The sequence below is a fragment of the Canis aureus genome, chromosome 12, assembly GCF_053574225.1.
Source record: "Canis aureus isolate CA01 chromosome 12, VMU_Caureus_v.1.0, whole genome shotgun sequence".
NCBI classification, from domain to species: Eukaryota; Metazoa; Chordata; class Mammalia; order Carnivora; family Canidae; genus Canis; species Canis aureus.
The window spans coordinates 28,172,216-28,196,166 of NC_135622.1; the positions used below are offsets into that span (position 1 = coordinate 28,172,216).

The window sequence follows — 23,951 nt, forward strand, 5'->3', positions numbered from 1 at the left end:
ATAGGCAGAGGGAGAAGCAGGCTCCATGCACCGGGAGCCCGACGTGGGATTCGATCCTGGGTCTCCAGGATTGCGCCCTGGGCCAAAGGCAGGCGCTAAACCACTGCGCCACCCAGGGATCCCGAGCACTGGAGTATTATATACAACTGATGAATCACTAAACTCTACCTCTGAAACTAATAATATACCATATGTTAATTAATTGAATTAAAAAAATTTTTTAAAACCCAGCTGTTCAAGATTTTTTCTGGATACAAAGAAAAAACATTCATAAAACATTATCAATTATATTTCTTTAGTATAAAATTTTATATCCAGAAAAATTACAATTTTCTTGTTTATGAAAATAAACAAGATATATTTTTATAAAATCTTTGTAAGATTTTATAAAAAGATTATCATTAAAATAGTTCTTTTCTTAAAATTAAGCTCTTTAAGGAGCAAATATAAATTATACAGGAAATTATTAGGAATCCCTCATTTCCCTGTGATGTTAAATGAAGAGTTAGTGCTACCTTCTTTGAAAAGGTAACATAATATTTATATAATAGCTTGTAGCTACCTAATGTTATCTGGTTTTACATATTTGCAAATTTTATGCTTAAGAAGTGGGCAAACACACACCTGGCTGGCTTAGTTGGTGGAGCATGAGACTCTTAGTCTCAGGGTTGTGGGTTCGAGTCCCACATTGGCCATGCAATTTACTTAGTAAAAAGAAAAAAAAAATATATATATAAAAGAGTGGGCAAACATATCAATTTCATAATTTATCAGAAGAACTGGATGCATTAAGCTTTCTTTCCTTAACTGAATTAACTAACTGCTGTATACTTATCAATATCAAAAACACTAAGGTAAACTTGGTATCTCTACATCTTTTATATTAAAAATAATATTCCTGCATAATATGTAGTAGAACCTTAAGTGTACAGCCTATGCCCATAAAGACTTCTCTAATAACTGAATCATTTTAAACTTGGGGTAGAAGTAAAAATTCCTGAAATGGAAGATATCCAGTTCCTAATCTATTTCTTTCTTCCAGAAGGGCTTCAACCAGGCCTCACACTGTAGCTTCAGATCTACTCACTGCTTCTGGTCAAACTCTCTGCAATTAATTACTAAAGCATTAATAGCACTGGAAACCACAATCAATTTGAAGCAGACAGGAGCTACAAGGTATATTAGAAATAGAACAGATAGTTCAGAGGAACTCATTTTTCAAATTTTAACCTATTCAAGACAAATTCAGGAACTGCATAATCCAAGGTAAAATGCTACCATAACACCTGACATACCTTCTTCCTTGCTTGGTGCCCTGTGAGGCTGGGTGCTGCTTGGTTCATCTTCCTCTTGGTACTTCTGAGTAAGTCTGACAAAAAGAGCTCGATGCACTGCTGGGGGGAGACCTGGTGCAGGCAGGGGGCCATGGCCTGTCATGTTGGTGCTACCGTTAGATCCACTCCCACAGTTAGGGGAGTCTTGAACAATGGGAGGCTGATGCTGGGCAAAGTCAACATGCCACATCCCATCTATACACAGAAAGACAGACACTGATTTAGCACAGAACTCCACTAGAGAGTACTATGGTCAGTTATAAGAAATAGAAGCTCTAATAATTACTACATTTGATTACCAAGTTATTATGTGATTGTAAACTTTTTTTTTAAAGATTTTATTTATTTTAGAAAGAGAGCGAGCGAGCATGGTGGGGGGGGGGGTAGCCAGAGGGGGAGAGAGAAGGACAAGCAGACTCCATGTTGGGTGTAGAGCTGGATGCAGGGCTCCATCTTATGACCCCGAGATCAGGAACTGAGCTGAAACTCAGATGCTTAACCAACTGAGACACCCAGGCACCCCGACTGTAAATATTTTTTTAAAGCTGTCTAAAGTTCTGGTGTAACAAATGCTGGTTAAATGTAAAATATATTTTATGGTTTCAATTTCATTAAATTTTACTTAGCTTTATTAAAAACATACATTATGTTTTTAATGAAAAATAGAGAACTCCAAAGATTTTAAATTAAAAATGAGTTATTGAAAAGGTACACTTACCATCAGAGTTATTGGGAGGCTGAAAATTATGTACAGCATGCTGTGAATAGTAATTATCATAAAATTCAGCTGGGTTTTGTAGGGATTTGTAATTGGTGCTGAGCTGCATTTCACCAGTACTTTGCAGGTACGATGAACCTGGAGAACAGTGATTCTCTCTAGCTACTTTCATCATGTGTTCTGGAAAGCAATGGTAAGTACCACTCATACTTGGTGGTGTCAAAGGTGTATCTGGTTGAACAAGTGCTCCAGTTTGACCATGAGGACCTAAAATTCCAGGTGGAGCAGGCGGCAAAGGTGGGCTGTGTGGCACTGCTACACATGGATGATGTCCGGGAGAGCCTGGGTGCATCACAGGACTATTGTGTCCCTGAGACATATTAGGTCCAGGACCTGGACTTGATCCAGAACTATAGATATGTTGAGGATGTGGGCTGCTTTCCTGAAATTGTGGTCCTGGTGGTGAGGCACTGTTATAAAATGCTGGTGGCCTATAGGCAGAAAGAATAATATTTCTTAGTTCAAAGAAAAGAGGCAAACAAGAATGATCTATTTTTAAATATGTATTGGTTGTGTTTTCTGTATTAGAATGTGTTTTTAAGAAGCAATTTTTTCCACATTATCTCTAAATGAAAACACCAATATATGCATCTTGCCTTCATTTTAGCCTAGTCTCAATTGACGCTCACTATCAGCTGTTCTAAAGCTTACAGATACTTTGAAAAATACAGAAAAGTACAAAGATAAATAAGAATCACTTTTAATCCCACCACCCAAAAATAAATTTTTTGATTAGTTCTCTCCTAGACTTTTTCTAGGTATACACAGACCTTTCTTTTAATATAACAACATTAGAATTATACTATATAAACATACAACTTTTCAATTTCTAATTGAGTACTGCTGGCATATAAAAATAACTTTAGGTTTTGATTGTTGTTCTTTCTGGACATCTTACTAATTTAATTACTATTTCTAATAGTTTTGTCAGTTGATTCCTTTGGGTTTACTGAGGCAATCTGCCCAAATAATAAGCTGCCTCTCCATTTCTAATCTTTATATCTTTCTCTTTTTGCATTGGCTAAGGTCTGATCTACAGTATTAGCCAAACAGGGGACGTGCCTGTCTTCTTGACCTTAACAGAAATAATTTTAATGGTTCACATTAACTGTGACGTTTCCTGTAGATCTGCTGTTCCTCACTTGCTGGGATCTCATTACTTCCCTGAGTGTTCAGGGTTAAAATAATTGACAGTGGGAATTAAGGCCCAGGTGCACAGACCCTGGGTTATGGGCAGCAGGACTAGAATGGTTAGTTTGAAAATGCAAATCTGGATCCAGCTTATCCAAAGGCTTTCCTCTAATAGCCCAAGGAAATATTTCTCTAAAAGAACCAAATATTCTGGAGACATGCTAATGCCACTATCTGAAGATGTTATCAATGTCAATGTAGCTTCATAACAAACAATTTGGGAGAAATACCAACTCCATCCCCTAGCAGTGTCCTTCAGGATTATTACGTGGAAGAGGTTTCTGAAGCTGTTAAGGATTCCATAGAGAAAAGCACTGATGGCAAGGAGCAGAGACAAAGAGGAAGCAGGAAGAGCAATCAGGGTAAATGCCAGGTATCTGCTATCTCTACCTAAGTTTAATTATGTGATTAATATGGAATACAAGTTACTTTCTTAATAAGAATTAATAAGAACTTTTAGGGGAAAAAATGATGCTATCTTTGAAAATTGTAACTTACTTCTTCCCAATCTTATGTGCTAAATCCACAGTAGGTTTTACAACTATTTCAAAAAGAGATGGGATTTTCTTAAAATCATCAGAGAGATCTGTCTGAAAATCGTCTTCAGGATCAGAAAAGGGAAAATGCTCTGGTGGGGTTGGCAGAAGACCAACTCCTGGAGGTGGTTTGGGAAGAGGAGTTATGCCCCGTTTTCTAAGTTCTTCTAATTCTCGTTCATCTTCATTTATGGCTTCTTCTTCAGTGTTCAACACCTAAAAATAATCGGCAAAGATTACTATTCCAAAACAAGCTTTCTTCCTTACATTTAAAAACTGTGAAGACTTCAATAAACTAGTTTTGTTATTAGAAAAGTGTCATTTTAAAGTTAAAATGGATCAGAGAGAGCTAACTCATTTTAGACAGAGAATGAGGTTCAAAGTGGTAAAGATATTTCTCAAAGTACATTAGCTTTTTAATGGCAGAACAAGGATAAGAATAAAAGATTAATTCTTATTCCAATATTTCTGCTTTTCTAACATGCTACATTAACAGACTAAAACATAAAACAACAAATCCTTGATTTCTCAAGAGATTTCATGTTTTTATGAAATATGATTTGTAAAACATGATTCAAGTCATATGAATCTGCAGTGGGACCTAACAAATAATTGATGTACAAAAATATTACTCACTTTGTCCAAAAGTTTCTTTGTTTCTTTAGTCAGATCATCATGTGAAAATTTACAGTTGTCTCCTTGGTAACATTTTGCTCCACTATGATAGAACTTACACGGAAATTCATGTAAATAAAAATATTAAGGAACAGACGAAATGAAATAAAACTCTAGTATTTTTAAACTCCAAAACATAACTGTGCTGAGTCAATAAGACTGTATTACTATATATTGTACTGAATATATTTTTTAAGATTTTTATTTTATTTATTTGACAGAGAGCACTAGTGGGGGTTAACAGCAGAGGGTGAGGAAGAAACAAGCCTGATGCGGAGCTCAAATCTGGGACTCTGGGATCATGGTCTGAGCCAAAGGAAGTGCTTAACTGACTGAGCCACCCAGGTGCTCCTGTACTGAATTTTTTACAATCATGTCAGATTAATTTCATTTTTAAGATTAAATATTTTAATTATGCAGCAAAATATTCAAAAATTTAATATTACTATATAAAGCTAGAAAACATTTTATTTTTTTTTTAAGATTTTATTTATTTATTCATGAGAGACACAGAGAGAGAGAGAGAGAGAGGCAGAGACACAGACAGAGGAGAAGCAGGCTTCATGTAGGAAGCCTGATGTGGGACTCGATCCCAGGACTCCAGGATCACGCCCTGGGCCGAAGGCAGGCGCCAAACCACTGAGCCACCCAGGGATCCCCTCTAGAAAACATTTTAAAGAAAAAAATATTTATAATTGTTATAGCAAATACTATAGTATCTTAATTATGTAAGTCCTGTTATTTTCCACAATAAAAACTGTATACAAAGCAAATAAATTTTGCAACAAGAGGGGCAGCCCAGGTGGCTCAGAGGTTTAGTGCCGCCTTCAGCCCAGGCTTGATCCTGGAGACCCAGGAGACTCAGGATCAAGTCCCGCTTTGGACTCCCTGCATGGACCCTGCTTCTGTCTCTGCCTCTCTCTCTCTCTCTCTGTGTCTCTCATGAATAAATAAATAAAATCTTAAGAAAAAAAATTGTAGCAAGAGCTTATATCTATGAAGGAAACAAAAGGGCTCAATACGTCATGTTAAAGTCAAATATCCCAACATGGAAACTATAAGCTAATCTACCTCATGATTTTGGAAACACACTTTAAACTTCTCAAGAAAATATTAAATGCAGGAGTTTATTGAAAAATATGCCGTTTTCAGGTGGTTTATGTTCAGGGAATTCCTGAGAGGCTTTAGGAAATTTATCACTGTAATCAGTACATTGACAAGACCATGAGAGAAAAATTGTATGACCATAGCAGATGTAAAAGGCAACTGATAAAATTCAAAAATCCTTCTTTGATTAAAACAAAATAAAATAAAAAACTCTTACTAAAATAAAGAACTGTTACTTAACTTGATTTAAAACAAAAATCTATCTTAAAACTATAGTCACAAGAGGCACCTGGTTGGCTCAGTCCATGGAGTATAGGACTCCTGATCTCAAGGTTCTATTTTTGAGCTCCACGTTGGATGTAGAGATTATTTAAAAATAAAATCATAAAAAGAAAAAAAAACTACAGTCACAAGCCAAAGCAAAAGGGTGCTATTAAAACATGTATTATGTCTATCATAATCACTATTATTTAACATTGTTTTAGAAGTGTAGCCAATACAATGAAAATTAATTAGTACAAATATGATAAGAATTATTATTATTTACAGATGGCAGGACTATGAGGAAATCCTAATAGGCTGAAAGCTTTAGTTCAATAAGGTATTTGGTTTCTAAAAGGCCAAATCTTTTTTTTTTAATTTTATTCATGAGAGACACAGAGAGAGAGAGAGGCAGAGACACAGGCAGAGGGAGAAGCAGGCTCCACACAGGGAGCCCGATGCAGAACTCGATCCCAGGACTCCAGGATCACGCCCTGGGCTGAAGGCAGGTGTTAAACCGCTGAGCCACCCACGGATCCCCTAAAAGGCCAAATCCTAAAAAAAAAAAGGATTTATTTTTCTTGAATAAAGAAGAATTACTTGCCCATATCAAACATACTAAACGGGAACAAACAGCACAATGTGCAATTTAAGCAGCAGGGGGTCTGCTTAAATATTTTTCTCTCTCTTCTTCTGCCCCATCCCCTACTTGCGTGCATGCTCTCTCAAATAAATAAATACATCTTTAAAAACTACAACCTTCATACCTATAGCTAGATTACGTTTTTGTAGAATATTATGTGTAAAAATATATACATATATATATTCAGCCACACATACATATCTTATGCATGGAAAAAAATCTTAAAGACTTTACACCATATTGTTAGCATGGTTATCCCTGAAGAGTGAGATCACTTAGGATTAAAAAAAAAAGTCTATTTGAAAATTATCAAACATATTCCAAAGTAGAGAGAATAAAAAAATGAGCTCCCTCCTGATTGCCATGTAGGTTCAACAATTTTCATCATTTGGAATTCTGTAAGATCTCTCTCACTCTTATACTCTCTTCACAACTCTTTCCCCAAACACTGGAGTATGTAAAACATACCATACTCCAAGTACATTTCATCTGAAAATATTTCTAAATTTATTTCAAACAAATAAGGAGTATTTTTCTTAATCACTACCTTACCATCAACCTGGAAAAATTAATGCATTAACTTCACCTAATACCCCACCAATATGCAAATTTTCCAGATTATTTCCAAAAAATGTATTTTTTTTTAAGATTTTATTTATTTATTTATTTATTCATGAGAGACACAGACAGAGAGGCAGAGACACAGGCAGAGGGAGAAGCAGGCTCCATGCAGGGAGCCTGACCAATGTGGGACTTGATCCTGGGACTCCAGGATCAGGCCCTGGGCTGAAGGCGGCACCAAACCACTGAGCCACCCGGGCTGCCCCCAAAATTTATTTTTATAGTTGGTTTATTCACATGAGGATCCAAACATGATCTACAAATTCGATCCAGTTAATATATCTCCCACATTTCCTTTATTGATATCTAGAAGTCTGTGATTTTTATACGATTTGTTAATTTTAATATTTGTCATACATAAATGGTGTTTAAATACTCCCTACTGGGATCCCTGGGTGGCTCAGTGGTTGAGCATCTGCCTTTGGCTCAGGGCGTGATCCTGGAGTCCCAGGATTGAGTCCCACATCAGACTCCCTGCACGAAGCCTGCTTCTTCTCCCTCTACTTAAATTTCTGCCTTTCTGTGTCTCTTGTGAATAAATAAATAAAATCTTTAAAAAATACTCCTTATTGCAACATATTAGGAAGCATTTAGTGTATAGTGGGTTTTTTAGTGATATATTTTTTAAAAGATCTTATTTATTTATTCATGAGAGGCAGAGACATAGACAGAGGGAGAAGCAGGCTCCTCTCCTCACAGGGAGCCTGATGCGGGACTTGATCCTGGAACCCCGGATCACACCCTGAGCCAAAGACCGATGCTCAACTGCTGAGCCACTCAGGCATCCTGATTTTTTAGTGATATTAAGACTAAGCAATTGGCCCTGATGTTGTCAGCCCAATCTATCAATCATAAAGTTGCTCGCCAACATGTCAGATAACGAGTTGAGTAGCCATCAATAATCACTGCCTGGATCCAATCGGAATTTGCAAAATGGTAGGACTGCTGAGTCAAAGGGTGAATTCATGTGGAATTTTGCAGACACTGCCAAGCTCCCATTTATAAGGGTGAACAATTTTGCATTCCTACCACATGCTGAGTGTTATCTTATTTTTTCACAGCCTTGCTAACAAACCTTGCTATCACTTTTTGTTTTCATTTTTGCAAATCTGATAGCTGCAAATGATACCTCGACATACATTATATTGCATTCTTCTTATTATGAACAGGATTAAGCATCTCTTTATACATTTTGGGAACATTTGCATTTCTCTTCCTGTGAATTATCTGCATCTTGTCCATTTTTCTTCTCAATATTTAGAAATTTATACATTAAAGCTGTTACCTCTCTGTAAGTGATAAAAGTTGCAAATAATTTTTCTCATTACTTATCTTTTTTTTTCTATTACTTATCTTTAACTTTACGTATGTCGTATTTTTCTCATGCAAGTTTCCGATCTTTTCCTTTATTGTTTCTAGATTTTTTAAAAAATATTTCATTTATTTATTCGTGAGAGACACAGAGAAAGAGGCACAGACATAAGCAGAGGGAGAAGCAGGTTCCCCACAGGGAGCCCAATGCGAGACTCAGTCCCAGGATCCCGGGACCACGACCTGAGCCAAAGGCAAATACTCAACCACTGAACCACCCAGGTACCCTGCTTCTGGATTTTTTAAGTTAGACTTGGGAAGGTTTTCTGTTCTTCTGAATTATGAAGGAATCCATTCATGCAATCCTCTGATTTGTATGGTTTCATTTTTTATATTTAGATCTATGATAAAAAAGGATTTTTCACTTACTCTTTTTACATTATTGTTAGAACTGGACAAGACTACTTTAAAATTTAGGTGGAAGAGAAACATGAGGATCTATGAAATATCAGTGTTGGCAAGGCAGAAATAATCACAGTAAAGCAACGCAGACATAAAGGCAAATAGATCCATGGGGCCCAAAAGAAAGTCCAAAACAAAAACATACATATAAACACTTCATCTATGATGAAAATGGAGTTTCAAATCCATGAGGAAAGGCTCCATTAGTCATAAATGGTACTGAGTAAGCAGCAACATAATGGGGGGGGCAGTTAACATGGAAAGATGCATGATTTTATATATAGATATAGATATAAAATTATATATAATGAAAAATCAATTTGGGTAGAGACAGGAGTTATAACTTAAATGTATAGATTCCTATAGAGTAAAGTAGGGAAGAAGGACGCCTGGGTGGCTCAGTGGTTGAGCATCTGCCTTTGGCTCAGGTAGTGATCCTGGGGTCCTGGGATGGAGTCCCACATCGGGCTTCCCGTGGGGAGCCTGCTTCTCCCTCTGCCTGTAACTCTGCTTCTCTTTGTGTGGCTCTCATAATAAATAAATAAGATCTTTAAAAAAAAAAAAAAAGAAAAGTAGGGAAGAATATACTATGCTTGTCACTGGGTGGTAAGGTTTGATGAGACTGGTTTTATAATTTTCAACAATGATAATTTATTACTTATGTTCATAAGTAAAACAATTAAGTCACAGAATAAATATTTTGCCAACTATATTTTCAGGAAGACAGTTGCTTGAAATACTTATAATCTGAGTATATTAAATATAAACTACCTTTATTTCATAGATTTTGTTTTCCAAAGGAAAGTTTATTTTATTTCCGTAAAGAATAAAACTCAGTTTGCCCTTTTGAAGCACAAAGGCTAACTATACTTGGTTTATGTAACATGCTATTTTAATTTAAAACCAAAGTAGATTTTCTAGGTTGCACTTAGGATTTTTTTAAAACCTCAGTAATGTTTTATAACTTCAATATTTTCATTAACATATTTTTTAAGGCTATGTATTTTTTTTAAGATTTATTTATTTATGATAGACATAGAGAGAGAGAGAGAGGCAGAGACCCAGAAGGCGGGAGAAGCAGGCTCCATGCTGGGAGCCCGACGTGGGACTCGATCCCGGGACTCCAGGATCACGCCCTGGGCCAAAAGCAGGCGCTAAACCGCTGAGCCACCCAGGGATCCCCTGTTAACATATTTTTAACAAAGGATATTATGCATATAAATGCAGTTCTCTCCTTTGGTACAATATCCTTGTAAATAAAATTTGCAGATCTCTTTTCTCTTCTCCAACTCTGCATCATGATCAAATTTACACTGATCTCCCTGTCACAAAAAAGAAAGAAAGAGGAAAAAAAAAACAATTAAATTTTCTCTTTGGTGTTTCATGGAGAACTATGGCCATATCTTCAGTCTACAAATAAAAATAATGATCTAATAAACATTCAAACAATCCCTGGGAATTCTTGCCCAAGACAGTGGATGTGGCTATGTGTAGAGGCAACATAGTTAAGCATGACCTCAGAGATGACTGTCTGGGTTCTGCCAGCACTCACTATTTCTAGCTGAGCTACTGTGGGCACTTATTTAACCTCTTGGTTTGGCCATGTTTAAAATGGGGATTATAACAGTTACTACTTCATAGGTTGCTATAAAGATTAAAACACTTAATATTAGTTATCTACTTTGAACAGTACTTGCTACACAGTCGTATTATGTGTTTGTTAAATAAAATCTGAGATCAACAAATTATATTACTGTCCCAGAATATAATTAAATGAGCTCTGATGTGCAGCATTTTCCATAGATCACTTTGAAAAACCAGCTTTATTATTACAACTATACAAGAAATGAAAAAAACTAACCACCCCCCCAAAAAGAGTTTACATTTTAAAGATTATTTCAGAAATTAAAATGATTTATGATACTCATAAAAACTTACCTTAATACATCTTCCTTCCAAAAAATATTTACAGATTTGTTTTCCTTTGTGTTCCACTGTGTGCTGATTAATGAATTCCTGAGTCATAACCTTCCATTTTTTTCCTGGTTTACTATACTGTAAGGAAGAAAAATTCATTTGAATACAACATTTGAAATATTAAATAGGTACTAAAATGGATAGTCAAATGCATTGGGAAAACAATACAAATTACTATGTAAAAACAAAAAAAAAAAAACAAAAAAAAAATTACTATGTAAAGTGGTCAGGAGTAGGCATTCAGATGCTGGGGTATGCTTCTAATACACTGCTTATTGCTACTAATGGTTGCAAAGAACCCTGTTTCTATTTTAATGAAGATATACAACTATGTTTTAAAAATAAAATTATGAAAAGCTTGAAAATTAATAATACTCTGTTGGCAAAGGTATGTTAAATGTGCATTCTTGTGTATTGTTGATAGCAATGTTATAGAAGATTTATAATATCCATATTGTTTGACACAAAATTTGTACTTTTCAGGAGTATTCTGAAGAAATTATCAGGGAGGCATAATACATTTGTTCACAAAAATAACTATCACAGAATTACTTACATGATAAAACAACAAACAGATAGACACATAGAAATACTCTACACAGGGCAGCCCGGGTGGCTCAGTGGTTTAGTGCCGCCTGATCCTGGAGACCCAGTATCGAGTCCCACATCAGGTTCCTTGAATGGAGCCTGCTTTTCTCTCTCTCTCTCTCTCTCTCTCTGTGTGTGTTTCTCATGAATAAATAAAAAAAATCTTAAAAAAAAAAGAAATACTCTACACATTCCAAATAAAGAGACCAGTCAAATACACTGTGATGCAGATCAGTGGTAGATTATTATGTAATCATTACAAACTGATGAGATAGACAATTTAAGGACATAAGAAAATGTTCACAATACTTTACTAACTGGAAAACTGACCTGAATTTTATAATAACAAAGATAAAAAGACTAGAAGAATATACCCACACATCTAGGAGTATATGTTTCTAGATGGATCTCTAAAAAATTAGACACATTGCATGTGTGGTTACTCTGTACTTCCTTTAGGAAAAAAAAAAAAAAAGAGGGAGGATGTATTTCCTTTAACTTTTAAAAAATAACAAAAAGAAGTATATGGTAGAAAATCCCACAGCCCTACCTGTTTCCCTTACTTTCTCCTTCAATCCCTATTTGACTTTTGCTATGAGTACAAGAAGACTGAGTAACAAGAATATGATGCTTAGCCATGTAAGGACTTAAATTCATGAGCTCTATAAAACAGTACTGTTTTTCAAAACACCTGGTATGTACCATGCTTTGTATATAGTAGGAGTTCAAGAGCTCTTTACTCTTCTTTAAAAAAAAAAAGACTTTATTTATTTACTCATGACAGACACAGAGAGAGAGAGAGGCAGAGACAAGGCAGAGGGAGAAGCAGGCTCCATGCAGGGAGCCCAACGCAGGACTCGATCCCTGGTCCCCAGGATCACACCCTGGGCTGAAGGCGGCACTAAACCACTGAGCCACCCAGGCTGCCCACTCCTTATTCTTCTAATTTGATTTGTTTCCCTTTCTCTCAATTCGCTAGGAGATGTAGAAAAAAACACAACGTACTGAAAATAGGAAGCTGCCTCACAGCAAACTCTTGAGGCAAAGATGGCTAGACTTAAAGTCTGATCCTCAGTGCGAGAGTTTGAAATATATGTTTTACTCTAAGAATTTTGAAAAAAAAAGTACAAAAATAACAAGAAAACAGATAATCCTATAGGTTCTTTTTAAAAATATAAGTATACCCAAATTGCCCCAGGAAAACACAATGAAACGCTTATACTACTCTGATAGGATCATTTAAAATGTCTTATATTAACATAAATTTGACTCACAAACGTTTTCTATTTCCAGGCCTATTTAGAAAAGTAGATATAAATGACCAGCTCACATTATGCCTTCTGTACAAAGAATGGTGGCTATAATAAAATAGGAAACCAAGGAGAATGCATTATACAAAATCAATAAGCCAACTTGAAGAATATAACTGAAATTAGAAAGTAAAATATTAGGTAATCACCAAAAAAACCTCCAAAACCACCCTGAAAAATAACCAAGTTGTACCTACATTTCATCAACTCACTCTACATTACTTTCTAATGATGTGCCTCATTGTTTTAATAGAAGATAGAGGTTTTTCTGTTTTGTTTTTTTAGCTTAGCTTAGTTTAAATGAGTAGAAAGTATATCAGTAACCATACCATGAATAACCTAATTATAATCAAGATAATCTAGAAAATCTAAAGCAACGTTAAAAATAAAATTTTAGGATAAAATACAGTGCTTAGAAGATCTGATCTTTTATGTACGAGCCTACAGAAGCAACATGAATGCCCTCTACCCTTAAGATCTCTTGTTAAGAGAAGAAGTCATTTAGTTCATCACCCTTACTGGACAAATGTGAAAAGTGAAGATTAGAGAAATTAATGTCTTGCCAAGGGGTCATACGATGAGTTAGCAGTCAGGATACAAAGAATTGTTTGCATTGTATCATGCTATCTCTAAGAAAACACAATTCAAGAAAGGAGGAGGAAAAAAAAGAAAGAGGAAGAGAAAGGAAAGATGGAGAGAAGGAATATAAACTATCTACTTGGTTATATTAAAATGTATTTACTCTAGAAGATACATTATACTGACATCAGGAACAAGAGCATAAAATATTTTTTAAATATATAAGGAAGAGGAAATGAAAAGATTTACCAGCAAAAATAATATGTATTTATAGAAAATGTAACAGCTATTATAAAGACAAAAAAAAACAAGGAGTTTTATGGCAAACAGAATAAATAAATCCTTCAAATATATCAAGAATTTGTTCTATTTGCTTGTTCTATAACCATCCTTGAATTTTCAAGACAGTTCATGGACATGCAGGTATCTGTGAATTTATCTGGCTTTTGGAATATCTCACACTCCCCTGGAAAGGATGGAAACTGATCTGTGGTGGCCAGTCTAGCATGTTCACTCTACCCTGGATAGGTCTCCCCCAGATGACTCCTGAACATAAGCTACTTGCTTGGGCTCTGGCACTCTTCTGGTTGTTTCTGGAATCAAAACAAGAAATCTCTCTTGACAGCCAATAAATTGACACAGTTGATAACATTTTAATCTTAATAAACAAAAGGAAAAATATTCTAAATCTGATGAATGCAAAAGAAATAATTTATTCTGATTTTCTATAACATGATAAAGAATCTTTTAGTTGCAATCCAGATCTGTAAACGTGTTAGTGCTTATAGGGCTCCTGAGAATTATTTTAATACCATACTTTCTTTTTTTTTTTTTTTTTTTAATACCATACTTTCATTTCACAAATTAAGCAAACTGAGGCTTAGAGACAGTAAATTGTTCAAAGCCACATTTTTTTGGAAGCTAATTTTTTTCCCAAATATAGTGTGTAACTACTGGATATAGGAGAAACCTTACTTTCAGAAAGCATTCATATTAATTTGGTTAGGGAAAGCAGCACATTCTACAGAAGTCTAAGAAGATGGACAGGCAGGTTACAATCACTCAGAAATTCTAAGCTTGTTTCCAAGCTCCCATTCCATGGAACAGTGAGTGGTTCAATGAATATTAATAGATTGGTGTGGGGGAATCCCTGGGTGGTTCAGCAATTTAGCGCCTGCCTTCACCCAGAGCGTGATCCTGGAGACCCGGGCTCCCTGCATGGAGCCTGCTTATCCCTCTGCCTTTGTCTCTGCCTCTCTCTCTCTCTGTCTCTCATGAATAAATAAATAAAATCTTTAAAAAAATAGATTGTGGGAGTGTGGGGGCAGCTCAGGATCAAGTAAAATCTGAAAACAATGGATTGAACAAAGTAAAATAGGCTTTTTTACACCTAACTTGCAAGAAGCCTTTATACATTAATGTCAACTGAAAATCCCTTTGAGTGGCATGTGCTGGGTTTCACAAATTTATTTGGGCCTGAACTTTTTTTAGGTCATACCCATTAACATCTCCCTAAATAGTATACTGAGGAGTACAACATATTACAAAATCTTTTCCAGTATCTTTAAACCCAGACATCAGAAAACCATTTTCAAATTGCCATATATTGCTATTCTTTTGCTCTTACTCAAGGTTGCAGCTTCTAACAACCTACCCTTGCTCTGTATGATTCAATAAATCTGACTGCAACAGTGGCAGAACACTGGATTTGGACCACTTTAATCCCAAAAGTCGCAACAAGGCTGAAATGTACATGTTCAGAATTCAACATATATTTACTCAATATCTACTATATACAAGACACACGAATTCATCTTTCCAACCATTTATACTGCCTTTTCTTCTCTTTCAATGCTTTCAGTTCTAATAAGTTCTAATAAGTTAATTTACCACTACAGTATCATCTCCCTTTTTATTAGCCATGCTACCATATTGAGCTATTAGCATTTTATTGTCCTTTGCATCTAGAGAAGATCACTTCTAGGAAAGAAAAGCACAACAGAGGACTACTAGAACCACATTCTGACATACCAATTTTATTTTGAGGTGCTTTCAAACACATTAATTTTTTTGAGGTCACCTTACATTTGCATCTCTATTCTAGCATCTTGACTAATTAAAACAATTCTTTTAATTCTTTTTTTTTAGAATCTACTTATACTCATTTGATCTTAGCTAGAAATTTTTCATTTACTAGGAAAGTAGCATTAAAATCACAATGCTTTCTTTGCAGCCAAACAGATTAAACGCTCTCCTCATTATCTATAAAGTCTCAGTACCTCTTGAAAGTCATCCATTCCTGAAAACATATTAGGCCCTTTATTGGTTCTTCCCCCACGGTCTTTGCGTTTGATTTTCTTCGGCAAACCACGTCCACGACCAACATTAAAACTTTTAACCCTCTGTTCAATACCTAAAAGAGTTAAAATGTACTTCAAATATTATAGAAAAAACAACACATCTGTCAATCTATTAGTTTATAGGGAACAGCATATTTTAAATAGTCTATAATATACAGTGCATTCTTTTTCTTCTTCTCTAGATTCAGTGAAAAAAATTAAGTAAATCTTTACATTTTATTTTCTGGGTAGTGTTTCTCTCTCTCTCTCTCTCTTTTAAGGAATGTTAACAATAATAAGGCAGGCAAGGCACAAGAATATACATGGCTACAGAAATCCAAGCTAGTTTTATTCTTTTCAATTTTCCTTTGAATAAGAAAATAACAAGGCTTTCTGTTTTTAAGAGAATGAAATATTATATTCATCCCTAAGGAAGACACTGTAGGTATTAGTGGTTAATTTGACCAAACTGAGCTTCTAGTGATAATTTTGTGTTCATATCACATATATTTCTGAGTAAAATTTATACATCTTTTACTTTCAAAAAACTTGGTATTTAAAAGTATGTAATTATGAAAATTACGTATTAGGTAGGGTAGTAAGTTACAGAATGATTTCTTATTTTACCAATGTCACATTGAACTAATACATTTTCTTACATATTAAGTAATCATAAACCAACAAACCAGTAAATAAATATATGAAAAAAATGTTTTACCTCATTCAAAAAAGTCAAAGAAATTAAAAATTTTAAAATAACATACCAATTTTCACTTCAAAGAACAATGTTGGTAGGGACTTGGAGAAATTGGCATTTTCACACACTGGTGGGGTATTATTATAAATTGTTCTATCAACTTTTTGGAAATCAATTTGGTATATGGACCAAAAATCTTCAAATATGTGGCTATATCTTTTGATTAAATTCTGCATTTCAGAGTTTATTCTTCAGAAAAAATATTTGTGAAGATATCCTCTGAAACAGTGTATAAATATGCAGGGTTAATTACCGAATTAAAAAAAACCTGGGTGCAACTTAAATCTCAATTGACTACAATCACACAAACTTAAGAATCAAACAAAATATGGCATATCTATTTAATTGAATAGAATGTTAGCATTAAAAGCTACTCATTAATGTAAGAATGACTGAGATATAGTCCATAGTTTAGGGAAAAAATAAGTTAAACAATATGCATAGTTTTTTGTTAAAAATAATTGTCAGGAAAATTCTGGAAGAATGTACATTAAAAATATTAATAGTAATTATTTCTGGGTGTAGGGATTCAAATTAGTTTTGTTTTATCTTTGATCTTTGTTATATTATTGTATCTATATACAGAAAAATCTTTCTGCATTTGACCATATATTACTTTCACACCTGAGGGGGAAAAATGAATGTCAAAAATAGAAGAATACTCAATTCTTTAACAGAACAAACAGGAAGAGCTTGAAAGGGGAAACCTCAGGTGGGAATGGCTGAGCAAAATCTCTCCATGTTCCCTTATTCCCCAAGTGGAGTGATTCCTGACACCACTATGTCTAGACTTCAGGAAGAAACTTACTAATTACAGTAGCATATGCACAAATTCCTTTCCCTTTTAGGTCAGCAAAGCCTGGATTCACATTTTTCAAAGGAATTTTGCTACGAAATCAAGAAAAAATAAAAGTCATAAAAATAACTACATTTACTCATAACTGATTCCTTTTGTCAACAATATAGAAAGTATAGTCATATAGGGCTTGGGTGCTCACTCCTTCACTTCAGCATCATCTTGCTCCAGTTTTCTTGAAGCAGACATTGAGTGGACAGTTTTTAAGGCTGATTTGACCTTTACGTGACCCGCCATTTCTATGGCAACTCGCCCTGGTGTCTCAGGGATCATGTACCTCAACACAGCAGATGAATTAATGATCACTCCAGAAATTTCTTTAGTTTATGTTATTTCCAATCCTGAAGGATATTCATAATCCTAAGTATAAGTACATTTGCACAGCAAAGATGATCATCATCTTTTAAAGTTTAATAAAAGAAGAGCTTCCCAGAATTGTATTTACAGGTCTAAAATATAAAGCAATGTATAGAGTAACAGAAACAACTGAAAAAGGCAAGCCATTTTTTCAGTATACTTACGTCCTTATACAAGGAAAGGGAAAAAATGTAATAGGAAACGTGTTTTACATTTTTATAACTTTAAAAAATATTAGCGTATCTTTCTAATTCAAATATTAAGATATCATGCAGAATGAAATATTTGTAGATTTTTGTCCTCAAAGTCTATAAAATAAAGAAAAACAAATTCAGGAACCACAGGAACAAGCTGATCTTGAGAAGGAACTAAGAAACTGAAGTTGTTACTCCATAACTACCTGTTGTAATAAGGTTCTCATATTGAAAAAAAGAGACTGACAATTTCACACTTACCTTGCTGAACTTTCATCCTTTGTTTTTTCCCTGGTTCTTTAGAAAATGATGATCCTAAAGCAGTAGCTGAGGTTTCTTTAGCTTGTCTGTATTGTTTTAGCTGACTGGCAAAATCTTCCTCTGTTTCCTGACTGTAGGTACCGAAGTTGTCATCACTGTATGTACTGTACTCATCATATTCTTTACTTTTAAATTTTTTGTTATGTTGACTTTTCTTTGATGTCATGTAGCTTCCTGATAAATGTCCATGCTAAGTGAAAATGAACAATCATTATCAGGATTTTTTTAGTTACATAAATGAACTGATAATAACACAGGATATCTTTTTCCCTCAGAAATTTGAAGAAGGGGAAAAGAAAAGACAGTTGAAGTTCTGACTCCTGGTTAGTACTTGTCTATGACAGTATTTAAAACTAGGCTCAAAAAGCTAAATGGGGGCATCTGGGTGGCTCAGTGGTTGAGTATCTGCCTTTGGCTCAGGGCTCGATCCTAGGGTTCTGGGATGGAGTTCCATATCCTGTTCCCCTCAGGGAAGCTGCTTCCCCCTCCTGACTATTGTCTCTGCCTCTCTCTGTGTGTCTCTCATGAATAAAAAAATAAAATATTAAAAAAAAGCTAAATGCTACTCTGGTATTATTAAATATTATAAATTTAGTTCATAGATCCTTGCTGGTGTGTTTTGTTTTATTTTCCACGTTCCAGGTCTCAATATTTGTACACAAAAGTATACTTAAAAATCTATACTGTTATACATGAATTCTTTCTCTAAAAATTTAAAAAGTCTTTTGGAAAATATGGAAAATATAGTAAAATAGCTTGAGGTGGAAGAAAATATATATTCTTCTAATATTGTTCCAAACAAGTTTAAGCATATTAAATTAATTAAAAGACCATATGTGTGGAAATTTTAGAAAAAGGAAAGGTTTATATCTGAAGTCTAACAAAGATTTCTGTAAAAGTTAAAAACATCTAATGAAAAAATTGCTCATTAGTAACTATTTATTATAATATACATTATCAACTTTATTAATATTTTTCTAAAGCATATGAAAACTAAGAATATACTTTAGTTCTATAATTTTTTTTAAGTAGCATGGGACCTCAATGGTGGGACTTGAACTTTTAACCCTGAGATCAAGACTCGGACACTTAACAAACTGAGCCACCCAGACACTCCTAGTCCTACAATTTTATTTAATGATAGTATTCAATTCTATCTCTATTCATTAAAATATTTGTACTATTTCAATCCTATCTTCTGTCAATTGTTTTTTAAAAAAAGAAAAAATTCACAAAATTACAGTTTGAAGATCTAGCAAAGCCCAGGCCATGACTCACCTTCAGCTTAGCACATTTTAAATATAATATAAAAATACTGTCTGCCCTGGTAGATTATTAACAATTGACTAACAAAATGCAGGGAAATACTAGATATTTTTCAGTAATTATAAAATAGAGACAAAAAAACTTAACTAAACATATCAAGAAAATCAATTAGCTCATCAATTTTAAATTTTGAAGATATATTAAGATTTCTGAATTGTTTTAAGCAGTATTTTAGAAATTTTTTTGTTGTTTGTTGTTTTTAAAATGAACTGTTCTAATCTAGTATTTTAGAAATTCAGAAAGGGATTTATAATTGTAGCTACGAGGCAGTTTCTGACATTTTAAATAAAAACACTATGAAAATAAAGTAAAAAACAATTGCTTAGATTAGGTGAAGATTAATTAATTAGTTGAACGGTGCCTACTTTTCCTTTATTAAAAAAACGTGATTCCATGACCCACTAGATCAGATGGATTTAATAAATATATTCAGAACATACCATCCTAAAACAGAATACACATTCTTTTCAAGTGCACATGGAACACTCTCCAGAATAGATCACACATTACACCACAAAACAAGTCTCAACAAATTCAAAAAGATCAAAGTTATATCATGGTCTTTTCTGACCACAACACAATGAAACTAGAAATCAATCACAAGAAAAAAATCTGGAAAGAGTACGAATACATGGAAGTTAAATAACATGCTACTAAACAATGAATGGGTCAACCAAGAAATCAAAGAGGAAATAAAAAAATACATGGAGACAATTGAACATGAAAACACAACAGTCCAAAGTCTTTGGGATGCAGAAAAAGTAGTTCTAAGAGGAAAAAGTATAGCAATACAAGTCTACCTCAAGAAAAAAAACCTCAATAACCTAATCTTATACCTAATGGAGTTAGAAAAAGAACAAACAAAACCCAAAATCAGCAGAAGGAAGGAAATAATAAAGATTAGAAGAGAAATAAATGACATAGAGAACTAAATAAACTACAAAACAGGGCAGCCCCTGTGGCGCAGCGGTTTAGCGCCGCCTGCAGCCCAGGGTGTGATCCTGGAGACCCTGGATCAAGTCCCACGTTGGGCTCTCAGCATGGAGCCTGCTTCTCCCTCTGCCTGTCTCTGCCTCTCTCTCTCTCTCTCTCTGTGTCTCTATGAATAAATAAATAAAATCTTTAAAAAAAAAAAAAACTACAAAACAGATCAATGAAATCCGGAATTAGTTATTTTCAAAAACACAATTGATTAGATTTCTAGTCAAACTCACACACACACAAAAGAGGACTCAAACAAAATCAGAAACAAAAGAGGAGAAATAACAATACCACAGAAATACAAAAGATTATAAGAGAATATTATGAAAAATATGCCAACTAATTGGACAACCTAGAAGAAATGGGTGACTTTCTAGAGACATATAACCTACCAAAACTGATCAGGAAGAAATAGAAAATTTAAACAGACTGATTACTAGTGATGAAATTGATTCAGTAATCAAAAAACTCCCAATAAACTAAAGTCCAGGATCCAGATGGCTTCACAGATGAATTCTACCAAACATTTTTTTTCTTTTTAAAGATTTTATTTATTTATTCATGAAAGACACAGAGAGAAAGGTAGAGATGTAGGCAGAGGGAGAAGCAGGCTCCAGGCAGGGAGCCTGATATGGGACTCGATCCTGAGACCGCAGATCACACCCTGAGTCAGGGGCAGGTGCTCAACCGCTGAGCCACCCAGGTGTCCCCTACCAAACATTTAAAGAAGAATCAATACCTAGGCCAGCATTGCCCTGATTTCAAAATAAGATAAAGACACCATCAAAAAAGAGAACTATAGGCCAATATCTCTAATGAATATAGATGCAAAAATCCTCAACAAAATATTAGCAGACTGAATCCAACAATTCATTAAAAAAAATCATTCATGGATATTCAAGTGGGACCTATTCTTGGGCTAAAGAGTTGTTCAATATTCATAATCAACTACTGTGATATATCATACCAATAAGAGAAAGAATAGAAACTATATGATCATTTCAATAGATGCAGAAAAAGCATTTAACAAAGTACAACATCCATTCATGATTAAAATCCCCAACAAGGTAGGTTTAGAGGGAACTACGTCAACATAATAAAGGCCTTATATGAAAAACTCATAGCTAACATCATACTCATTGAGGAAAAACTGAGAACTTTATCCCTAAGGTCAGGAACAAGACAAAGATGTCCACTCTCACTTCTTTTATTCGACATAATATTAGAAGTCCTAGCCACAGCAATCAGACAAGAGAAAGGAATAAAAGGCATCAAAATTGTTAAGGAAGAAGTAAAATTTTCACTGCAGATGACTTGATACTATACATAGAAAACCCTAACAACTCCACCAAAAAACTACCAGAACTGATAAATGAATTTAGTGAGGTCAGAGAGCCCATAAAATCAAGGTACAGAAATTCATTGCATTTCTATACACTAATAGTGAAGCAGCAGAAAGAGAAATTAACAATCTCATTTACAATTGGACCAAAAATAATAAAATTACTAGGAATAAACCTAATCAAAGAGGTGAAAGACCTGTACTCTGAAAACTATAAAACACTAATGAAAGAAACTGAAGATGACACAAACAAATGGAAAGACATTCCATGTTCATGGATAGGAAAAACAAATATTGTTAAAATGTCTATACTACCCAAAGCAATCTACAGATTTAATGCAATCATTATCAAAATACCAATAGTATTTTTTACAGAATTAGAATAAACAATCCTAAAATTTGTTTGGAGCCACAAAAGATTTCAAATAGCCCAAAACAATCTTGAAAAAGGAAAAAACTAGATGTATAATAATTCCAGGCTTCAAGTATATTACAAAGCTGTGGTAATCAAAACAGTATGGTACTAGCACAAAAACAGACACATAGATCAATGGAACAGAATAGAAGCCCCAAAATAACCTGACAGTTATATGGTTAATGAATCTTTGACAAGAGGCAAGAATATGTAATGGGAAAAAGACAGTCTCAGGGCACTTGGGTTGCTCAGTCAGTTAAGTGTCTGTCTCAGGTCATGATCCAGGGTCCTGGGATCCAGCCCCACATTGGGCTCCCTGCTCAGCCAGGAGCCTGCTTCTCCCTCTCCCTCTGCTCCCCACCACCGACTCGTGTTCTCTCCTGCTTGCTCTGCTTTCTCTCTCTAAATACATAAATAAACCTTTTTTTAAAAAGATAAAAGAAAAAGTCTTTTCAACAAATGGTACTGGGAAAACTGGACAGATACATGCAAAAAAATGAAATGAGACCATTTTCTTAGACCATATACCAAAAAAAAAAAAAAAAAAGAAAGAAACCAAACAAACCTCAAAATGGATTGAGCACCTAAATGTGAGACCTGAAACCATAAAAATCTTAGAAAAGAGCACAGGCAGTAATTTCTCCAACATTTCCCATAGTATCTTTCTAGGTAACGTCTCTTGGGACAAGGGAAACAAAAACAAAAATAAACTATTGGACTACATCAAAATAAAAAGCTTCTGCACTGCAAAGGAAACAACAAAACTAAAAGAAAACCTACCAAATAGGAGAATATATTTGCAAATGACAATTTGATAAAGGGTCAGTATCCAAAATATATAAAGAACTTAATCAACTCAACACCAAAAAACAATCCAAAAATATGTGATTCCATTAATGCGTCAATGACATATTTCAGTACTCTATAACTAAAGAGTACTCTTTAGTACTCTGAATTTTTCTCTGCAGATTAGATGCTTGTCGTAAAAACTTTTCTTTTTTTTTAACTTTTTTTTTTATTATTTATGATAGTCACGGGGGGGAGAGAGAGAGAGAGAGAGAGAGAGAGAGGCAGAGACACAGGCAGAGGGAGAAGCAGGCTCCATGCACCGGGAGCCCGACGTGGGAGCCCAACGTGGGAGCCCAACGTGGGAGCCCAACGTGGGAGTCGATCCTGGGTCTCCAGGATCGCGCCCTGGGCCAAAGGCAGGCGCTAAACCACTGCGCCACCCAGGGATCCCCAAACTTTTCTTTTTTTTAAAGCAGGCTCCAGCCCCAGCAGAGAGCCCAATGGGAGGCTTAAACTCACAACCCTGAGGATCGAATCCTGAGCTGCTTAACCGATTAAGTCACCCAGCGCTTCCAAAACTTTGAATTCTTAGTATTAATTTAATCTGATTTTTCACAGGCTTTACAAAAATAATCTCCCTATTCCTACTTTTTTTTTTTTTAAGATTTTATTTATTTATTCATGAGAGACACAGAGACAGAGATAGAGAGAGGCAGGGACACAGGCAGAGGGAGAAGCAGGCTCCATGCAGGGAGCCTGACATGGGACTCGATCCCGGGTCTCCAGGATCACACCCCGGGCTGAAGGCGGCGGTAAACCACTGAGCCACCCGGGCTGCCCCCTATTCCTACTTTTTAAAATAGAATTATCCCTAAACATTCTATTTCTCCCCTTAGTTAGT

General features: G+C 34.9%; 1 protein-coding gene across 3 annotated transcripts in view; it reads right to left on the reverse strand.

Moving 5' to 3' along the window:
• The window catches only part of ZC3H6 (zinc finger CCCH-type containing 6), a 67,477-nt gene that overhangs the window by 4,696 nt on the left and 38,830 nt on the right, over positions 1-23,951 (reverse strand). For 2 of the 3 annotated variants that reach the window (XM_077843280.1, XM_077843279.1), the window contains exons 4-11: positions 18,138-18,387; positions 15,653-15,786; positions 10,858-10,974; positions 10,128-10,241; positions 4,476-4,583; positions 3,802-4,055; positions 2,053-2,543; positions 1,296-1,529 (exon numbers count right to left, since the gene is read on the reverse strand). In XM_077843280.1, coding sequence (XP_077699406.1) covers positions 1,296-1,529; positions 2,053-2,543; positions 3,802-4,055; positions 4,476-4,583; positions 10,128-10,241; positions 10,858-10,974; positions 15,653-15,786; positions 18,138-18,387 — 1,702 coding nt within the window. Of the gene's footprint in view, positions 1-1,295; positions 1,530-2,052; positions 2,544-3,801; positions 4,056-4,475; positions 4,584-10,127; positions 10,242-10,857; positions 10,975-15,652; positions 15,787-17,277; positions 17,349-18,137; positions 18,388-23,951 lie in introns of those variants that run through there. The other variant, XM_077843281.1, reaches the window with a different exon arrangement.